The following is a 9,367-nucleotide window of genomic DNA, read 5'->3' as shown; positions in this document are numbered from 1 at the left end:
TAGATAAGGCATTATTGATAATTCTCTAATCAGACGATATACCTTCTCACCCAGGTAACACATACATGAACTTTAAATCAAATGTGCATGCGGCCAAAACATTTTGTGTTGGATAATCTTTTCTTCCACGATAATTGAGAGCTTCATGTACTAGAGACCTTTACACGAATATGTGTTCCATCAATAGCACCGACACAATCATGTGAGATAATTTCACATTTTTATTCTTAACATACATGTATTTTAAAATTAAATTATAATTCAATATATAATTTATTACCTTAAAATATGGATAAAATCTAGTACTGTTGAAATATTTCTGAATGAGTTTCTGTGCCATCGGGTTGTTTCAAAAATTTATCCTCCAATTCCACTATAGATTCTAGCACATTGTGAAAATGACCAAAAATTGTCTCATGAGACCGCCGGGAAATTAAAAAAAGAATAATTCATGATGCGAAACATTATGACCTAATAGGTATAGTGTTTTCACAACATGTTCCTTAACAGCAGCTTGTGGTTTTGGTATAAGACCTCCTTCTCTTACTAACATGCCATACATTCCTTGAAAAGTTGTAGGACTCATCCGCATCATACTATGACATAAATTGCTTGAAAGTAGATGCGACATTAACCCATCTCGTACTCAGTATGCTTATAACCGAACTTTACGTGGGATTTGGTATCTACTGAGTTCATCCCTATGTCTTGCATACCAACCAATTATGGCAATAACAACCTCAGCTGCTGCTAAATGATGTAATTGTTACAATGTTATAAAAAGGTAATGCAATGTAGTTAGGTCCATCAAAAGTTTAGCCAACATTTGTTTTTTGTCATCCATCTAAACATAACAAATTCATTGATCAAAATGCGAATCAAACTTTTTTTTGTACATAAAAGTCAGTATAAATTAATACGAAAATTCATATGGCCTCAATCTTTAGTGGTGATGTTCTTCAAAACAACAAAAAAACTTAGAAGTATGAAGAAAACCCTAGAGTTCTGATGATCATGCAGTTAGTCAGGTGTGTTCATGTTCAATCCTGTGTGTGGATATATATATAAATATCAAACCATGCATTCTTCTTATCATGCATGCATGGGTGATCTATAAATAGGGTTTTTATTAGCAGTAAACAAAGTTTTAGTTGCAGTGTAACATAGATATGGCACAATAAAAAAAAAATAAAAAATCCTTGTGCATTAAGCTTTGTGTTATATATTTATGAATCTAATGCTTCAATGCTTGTTATTTGGGTATTTTTATTTATCTCTCCCTCATAACTTCTTATAATTTAGCTCTTTCTTTTTATCCATCTCCTCCACTATCTATTCTATGTGGTGACGTCCAATCAACCCTTCCTTTATATCTTCCTTTATTTTGTTTGATTAAATCAATGCCTTCTCCATTAATCACTTCCTAATTAATTTACTCTTCTCTTTTTATCCATGCATCCCTCCACTAGTTATTAGTAAACAATCAAAATCAAAGTAATTAGCTACCAAAAGTCTTGTAATATATATATATATATATATAGTCTCTTCTTCTCTTGTTTTAAACAATATATATATATATACACACTAATTGTCTAAGCATCATGTTATTCATTTTTGCATGGCATTTGATAGTGAAGGACATAATAACATATATACAATTTTGCTAAACAGAGATTATCAAACAATACTTTGTGGCAGCTTCTTTTCCTTTCGCCAAATGAAAGAAAAACATCATAATGAACTACTTAATTAAATCAAATGTTTTTGAAGGCTTGCTGGAATTTTCACTCTAGTCTGACAGCCAGCAATAGATTTTGAACGGCTTGATCTACATCTAGCACGAGATAAGCACAAAAGGAACTCTTGAATGTGATTATAGATACTGCAGTTCGTCATCAAACACAAGAAATTAACAGAAACTCAAAAATAAAGACCAACAAAACATAGTCACATAATGATTCAAATCCTAAAACTTTCAGATCTTCAAGAAATCAAAGAAATCAAAACCCAACACTTATTTCTTTTAATCAAATATCTTAGAATTCTTGTAAATAAGTATGGGCATTTTGGTCAATAAAAAAAATATTGTAACCCAAAATCTCCCTAATCCTCCAATTTGGAGGCTTGAAAAATGGGGATAAAACCTTAATCTAACCCTCTAAATCCTTACTCCCTTCCCCAAGCAAGGTTATCCCAAAAACTTTACCTTACCTTCAAAAATCTCCATCCAATCAGACCCTAAAATGTAAGATTAACACATGATAATTACATTACCCGTAATGTTTCCTAAGTTATCACATTATATATTCTGGGAATATGATATTCTCGTCCTAAACAACCAAACGAGGTAATGTAAGATTACCTGTGAGAGACTGCTCTCCTTAGAGCTACAACTGGACTTCATCCACTCATCATAGTCCAAGTATATTTTCGGTTAACGCCAAGTTTACCCTCCTCTGAGGATCAAACCCGTGACCTAATCATTTGCTCTCTCTAAGGCGGAAGCCTCTCACCAACTGAGAGTGATAGAGTTGGTGAGAGACGCTCACCTTAGAGTGAGACAAAGGGTTAGGTCGCGGATTTGATCCTCATAGAAGGGTAAACTTGGCGTTAACCAGAAAATACCTAGACTGTGATGAGGAGATGAAGTCCAGCTGTCGCTTTGAGGAGGGCAATTTTTCACATTACCTACTTCGCATTCCAGAGGTGATATGATATTACCACCAACCAAACACCATCTTATATTTTAGGGGTTGTTTGGTTCGCGGTAATGTTTTCATATTACCACCTGTTAATGGTAATATGAAAATATTACCATATTTGGATTGATGACGGTGGTAATATTGATACTAATATGTAATTAGTAACCTTGGAATATTGATACTACCATCTAGTAAACCACCATTATCGAATGGTTGTCGGAGCAGTCAAACGAATCTAATTCGGGAGAGAAAGAGAGAGGGATAAGGAAGTCACCAGATCATTGTGGGTAGGAGACTCGATCTAAGGCTAAGACGGTGATGGTGAAGGAGGAGGAGGAGCGGTGATGCTGATCCCAAGTCCGACCACGTTGGACCTCGGCACCGGGCGATAGATCTGAGATGCCACCGCCAGTGCCATCATTGGATGGCTGTGATGACTTGAATTACTAACATCCAACCCCGATGAACTACTTGGGCTAAAGCAAAGCCCTCCACTAGACATCACCGGACTGACGTTACTCGCCCATTTCAACGGCTGCGCATCCTCATAGAACTCAAGATCTGACGACAATGAATCATAGTGTTGAAGCTAAACATGAGGACCACCGCCGTCGCAGTTGGAGAACTTCCTTTTGAGTGTGGAGTTCCAATGGTTGTTGATGTTGTTATCGGTGCGACCCGAGAGAAGACGTGCGATCGTTACCCACTTGTTCCCAAACCGCTGGTGTACGCGCAAGATGGTCTCATCCTCCTCCGACATGAATAGCCGGTGCTCGACCTGAGGCGAGAGTCGGTTACACCACCGGAGCTGGTAGGACTTATTGGAAAGACCAGGGATATATTTGCTAAGTTGACATACTACGTGATATATCTATGCTCAAAGTTGGCATCTGACCTGGTATATGCCACATGTGATCACCGTTAACAACGTATGCTATAGTGACCAAATCGTAATAAAAAGATTAAAGGTAGGAGACCAAATCATAATTTTTTAAAGTTAGGTGACCAAAATAGCAACACACGAAAAAGTAAAAGATCATTTAGGCTGTTTACCCTTTTTTCCCCCGATGTGGATAAGCTGTCTCTCTATGAGAGTTCAAGTGTCTTGTCTATGGCTATTATAGCGGTGAATAAGAAAAATTCTTCATAACCAAAAATCTTTGAGGTAATTAGACTATGCTCATATTTTAATTTGAGTACTAAATTTTCATTTGTATGTTTTTTATAATTTTATTTTAATTTAATTTCAACGGAAGGGTATCCGATAGATTTTGGTAAGAAATGTCTAACATAGACACTAGATAAATCATATGGAGGCCATTTAGACAGGTCATATATTGATGTGGATTAGTCACGATACCCCAAAAAGCCACATCAATTTAAAAATTAATGGCACTTGGATATATGATGCTGCTCTTGGGGGTGATGTGGCTTGTCCACATCAGTATATATATATGGCGTGTCCGCTTGGTTTATGTAGTGTCCACATTGGACATTTCTCATCGAAATCCCTCATGTATCCTCCTATTAAAATCAAATCGAAATAGAGTAACAAAAAAAGATACAAATTGAAGTTTTGTACTCAAAATAAAACATTGATATAGTTTGATGATCTCTCAAAATTTTTACCTCATATTGTAACAAATTCTTTTTTTTAATAATATGGACAAACCACCACTGAACACACATTTTTTTTAAATTATTATTAAGCTTCAACCATGTCTCGTGAGATAGTCAAACTCTTAATTTCCAACATAAAAATCAAATAATTTACCACTAATGTATTATTACCATGACAGTAACAAATAATTACTTGAGAAATCTAAAAATAAATAAATAAATAAATAAATATTATTCATTAATATTTTATTTGTTTTTTTTTGTTAGAATGTCGAAAAAAAAAAAAGAGAGTAATGATCCAGTTTGACAACTTTCGCTAGAACCGGTTTAACCACTGTACCTTACCGCGGGACACCACAACGATGCCTCCTGTTTTGTCTTTTTCCGACGAAAAGTATTACAAATAAAAAATAGAAATTAAAAAAGTGAAAAAGGGACCATTGCTGTTGAAATCAACGGGCTTTAATTCGAATTCTTCTCCGCTTTCGCGTTTCCACGAAACCCTTGCGATGAATCCTCTCGTGTTTCTTAGCGTGTGTTCTTTGTGTTTGGGAATTTGAATCTCTCTTCTTCTTACAAGGTATGGATTGGTGTTGTTGGTGTTCGAATTCCATGCATTTTTTTTGGGATTTGTTTTCGGTGATTTTTTGGTATTAGATTTTATCTGATTGGGTTTTTTCTTTGATTAATTGTTGAAAGTTGTGAACTTGTTGGATCTGGATTTATCTTGGAGTGATTTTGCTGGCAAATGTCGTTGGATTTGATGCTTGTTTGTCTTTCTTTTGGTTTGAAAGTTGGGGATTTTTTGGGGGGGCCATTTGATGCGTTGTTTTGTTGAAAATTTGAGATCTTGTTTTTAAATTTATTGGATTTGTGGAGGATCTGTATGCTTCCTCAATTTTCTTTTCTTTTCTTAATTTTGGTCTCAACATTGCATTGATGTCTTTTGTTGACTTTTTTATGCCTTGTAATGAAGGATTTCTTCAGTTGGATTGATTTATTGGTTTTTGCTAATTTATTTTAATTTTTATTGTTTTGCATGCATAGACGATGGAATGTGAAGTGGTTGCAATTTGTATATCATTTTTGTTTGATTATATTGCCATTCTTCATTCTTGGGCGAAATAATTTAATTGCTAAAAATAAGCTAAGATTTTTATTTTTATTTTTTATTTTTTATTTTTATTTATTAATTGTGAATTCAGAATGTATATGGAAAAAATTATCATTCCTAGTGGATGTTATCTTAGAATCCCTCAAGAAGCTTGTTTTTGTGTGATATGTGCATCAATAATTCATAAAATGGATTACTTGAATCTATATGCCAACCTATTAAGCCTATTTTATGAACATAACGTGAATTTTATTTCTGAATCCAGATTGTATGTTAAGAAAATCACCATTGCTAGTGGATCTTTTATTAGCTTCTCTCAGGAAGCTTGCTTTTGTGCAATGTATGTGCCAATGATTCATAAAATGCATTTCTTTAACCAATGTGCCAATCTATTAAGCATAGTTTATGGGCTTAATACGAAGTTTTATCTCTGAATTCAAAATGCTTGTTTAAAAATCACCATTCCTATTGGGCCTTTTATTAGCTTCTCTCAAGAAACTTTTTCTGTGTGATATGCTTTAATGATTCGCACAACGCATTACTTGAATTAATATGCCAATCTATTAAGCAAAGTTTTATGGGCATCATGTTAAGTTTTATCTCTGAAGTCAGAATGTAAAGGAAATTATTTTTATAGGACCTTATCTTAGCTTCTCTCAAGAAGCTTGTCTTCGTGTGATATGCTTCAAGGATTTTGAATGAAGATTCTGCATCCCTGTGTTAAGAATGATTCTGTGCTAAATAAAGCTTTTCATCTGCTTGTAGGAATGTTTGAATAAGAGAGGTTTAGTATATGGAATGAATTAGAAACATAACTTGGTTTGCATGGCTCTGTTACTAGGAACTGGATAGTGCTCTTTATTGCACCATGGCATCTGGAAATATTTATTTGGATGATTTGAGAGTTAAGCCTGAGGTTATTGATCCTCCTAAAGATGAAGACTTGGTGGAAGTTAGTGAAGATGTGAATGATCCTGATCAACAAGCACTTAAACCAAATTTAACCGTTGCTAGCAGTGTTCATGAACTCCTTGAATGCCCTGTGTGCTTAAATGCCATGTATCCACCAATACATCAGGTTTGTGTTGTGTACCCTACCTGTTCATGAAGCATTTTAGAAGCTTTCTCCTTATTTTTTTGTTCTTTTCCGCATTTCTTTAGAATAGCTTGAATATTTACCATGGTTACTCTTCTTTGTTTTTACCATTTATCATGAAATTTTGATTAATCATTTTATTTCTGGAAGTTTAATAGTGCCTGTTTTCAGCTGATGTCTTTTCTCATGTTGAACCACCAAAATGCAATATAGCATCATATCTGGGTCATCCCTTTTAATCAGTTTTAGTTGGAACTTTGTGAAAGTCGTAGTATTCTAACCAGTATGGAAAACTATGCTTTGCAAGATATAGTAATGTTAAATTGTCGAATGTTTACTGTCACATTTGTATTGCCATTTTTGTATTCTGTTATGTTTTTTTTACAAATAGATAACATCCATTGGTTAAACCAAATTTTGGACAATACATTATTTTCCCTTTATAAAAGGTTAGATAAGGTTTATTAGAGATGTATAAAATCTTTGTTTATTGAATTATATAAAGCATTAGTAATTTCCTCCTTGTGGCTATCGTCATGCCAAACGGGCTGTGCAGATCAAGCATGCTCGTGCAATCCTCAAACTTTTTATCAAGAACATAAGTTTTCTTACCAGATTATCTTGGAATTACTTGCCCTGCTTAGCCTCCAATTCTTTTACCTTGTTTTAATTATTTGAGAAAATGCAATTGAGCTTAATACTTAAGAACTGATTTCAAATTTATATTGCCTTGTCTCAGTTGAGATCCTCAATCTTGTGTTCCTGTTCACAAGATTTCTTAACTGAGGTCCTCAACCTTGTTTTAATTATCTGAGCAAATGTAATTGAGCTTAATAGTTAAGAACTGATTTCAAACTTATAATGCCTTGTCTCAGTTGAGATCCTCAAACTTTTATTTACCAGATTTCTCTTGGAATCATTTGCCTGGCTTAGCCTCCAATTCTTTTACCTTGTTTTAATTATCTGAGAAAATGCAATTGAGCTTAATAGTTAAGGACTGATTTCAAACTTATATTGCCTTGTCTCAGTTGAGATCCTCAATCTTGTGTTCCTGTTCACTCTGTATCTCTTTCTCTGCAGTTTAAGTTTGTGTAACTGCTTTTTCAGATGCCATTATTACCCATTAATTTTATAAAGTAAAGTATTAATATGAAACATTGTTTGGTTGATACCATCCTGCATTGCATCTTTGTCATACATCTCTGTGCCTAATAATAAACACTGCCTTTTCTCATGCGTAAATCTCTCATTTTGTTTCTATTGTTATCTACTTGTCCATTAAGGTCACACTTTTAAAATGCTTCAGAGACGCAAACGCCTTTGTTATATATATATATATATCTTCTTCTTGAGCCAGTATCTTTTGTTTCCTTAGTTGGAGATCTTGGTGTTCTTTGCCCCTCTAAATCTTCTATGATTGTTTTATCTTTTCAACCGCAGAACTAAACTTTCGTGGGATGACATCTGATTTTATTAATCTCCTTTTGGCAGTGTTCAAATGGGCATACGATATGTTCGGCGTGCAAGCCCAAAGTGCATAATCGATGTCCGACATGCAGACACGAGCTGGGCAATATAAGATGTCTTGCTTTAGAGAAGGTTGCAGCTACTCTCGAGTTACCCTGCAAGTTCCATACTTTTGGTTGCTCAGGCATATTCCCATACTTCAACAAGCTGAAACATGAATCACAGTGCGCATTTAAACCTTATAACTGCCCGTATGCGGGATCTGAGTGCTCAGTTGTCGGTGACATTCCATTTTTGGTTAACCACCTGAAAGACGATCACAAGGTGGACATGCATAACGGAAGCACTTTCAACCACCGCTATGTCAAATCAAATCCACATGAAGTCGAGAATGCGACATGGATGCTTACAGTACTTTCTGATGTCACTTCTCAGTTTATAAGCACAATGTTTCTTGTGTGCAATCCATTGTTTGCTGATTGCTTGTTATATGTTCAGGTATTCAGCTGTTTCGGACAATACTTTTGTCTCCATTTCGAAGCGTTTCAGCTCGGAATGGCACCTGTATACGTAGCATTCTTACGGTTCATGGGCGATGACACTGAGGCGAAGAACTACAGCTACAGCCTCGAGGTTGGGGCCAATGGCAGGAAAATGATATTTCAAGGCGTGCCTAGGAGCATCAGAGACAGCCACCGGAAAGTGCGTGATAGTTACGACGGGCTTATAATTCAGAGAAACATGGCTCTTTTCTTCTCCGGCGGCGATAGGAAGGAGTTGAAGCTCAGAGTAACTGGCAAAATTTGGAAGGAACAGTGACACAGATTTCTGTTTCACTCTCTTTAGACAGTTTTTTTGGGTTGGTTGGCAGGATTTGGAGCTCATGTAACTCTGAATTCGAATATGAAGATGAACTTTGTTCGGTTTCGGAGCTTATGTAACTCTGAATTCGAATAATGTGATAGATTTTGATTGCCATTGTTGCTAAAGTTTTGATTTATGTGTTTGTGTTGCATTCAAGTGTTCTTTTTTATTTTTTATTTTTAATTTTATTTTTATTTAATAAAACTTAAAACTGTATAGTTGTTTATTGCGTGGTGTTGTTCTGGCTGAGTACTAAAAACATAGAAAATTTATTTTAAAAAAATGGAAATAATTTATTTATAAAGATTTAGCCACTCTTGGGGCATAGTAGGTTTTTTGCTAAGATGAGTAGCTAAGTCCGTTAAAAAAAACCATGAGCGTACACAAGTCTCGATGGAGTAAATGGCGGAGACTATGCCCACATAATTACTACGAAGGATCGGTTTGGATCATGGAATAGGAATGATAATGAGAATGAAAAAGTTGTTTAGTTTGAAAGAATAA

At 35.0% G+C, this 9,367-nt stretch overlaps 1 protein-coding gene across 2 annotated transcripts; it reads left to right on the top strand.

The window, feature by feature from the left end:
- Positions 1–4,761: 4,761 nt before the first annotated feature.
- LOC120262817 (E3 ubiquitin-protein ligase DIS1-like) lies at positions 4,762–8,999 on the top strand. 2 transcript variants are annotated; one of them, XM_039270712.1, is made up of 4 exons: positions 4,762–4,902; positions 6,278–6,514; positions 8,024–8,410; positions 8,498–8,999. In XM_039270712.1, exons 2-4 carry the CDS (start codon positions 6,305–6,307, stop codon positions 8,816–8,818), a joined length of 918 nt encoding a protein of 305 aa, XP_039126646.1. In that variant the 5' UTR covers positions 4,762–4,902; positions 6,278–6,304; the 3' UTR covers positions 8,819–8,999. The 2 variants fall into 2 exon arrangements, with proteins under 2 accessions (XP_039126646.1, XP_039126647.1); XM_039270713.1 differs by having other exon boundaries at positions 6,202–6,514.
- The last annotated feature ends 368 nt before the right edge of the window (positions 9,000–9,367 follow it).

This window comes from Dioscorea cayenensis, chromosome 6 (genome assembly GCF_009730915.1).
Source record: "Dioscorea cayenensis subsp. rotundata cultivar TDr96_F1 chromosome 6, TDr96_F1_v2_PseudoChromosome.rev07_lg8_w22 25.fasta, whole genome shotgun sequence".
NCBI classification, from domain to species: domain Eukaryota; kingdom Viridiplantae; phylum Streptophyta; class Magnoliopsida; order Dioscoreales; family Dioscoreaceae; genus Dioscorea; species Dioscorea cayenensis.
Note: the sequence above shows the minus strand (reverse complement) of the source record. Positions and strands in the feature narration are given on the sequence as shown.

Bases quoted from the DNA above. Each gene is read 5' to 3' on its own strand.
- LOC120262817 (XM_039270712.1), top strand. From the start codon at position 6,305: ATGGCATCTGGAAATATTTATTTGGATGATTTGAGAGTTAAGCCTGAG. The intron at 6,515-8,023 runs GTTTGTGTTGTG...TCCTTTTGGCAG, and splicing joins TGTATCCACCAATACATCAG to TGTTCAAATGGGCATACGAT. The intron at 8,411-8,497 runs GTACTTTCTGAT...TTATATGTTCAG, and splicing joins ATGCGACATGGATGCTTACA to GTATTCAGCTGTTTCGGACA.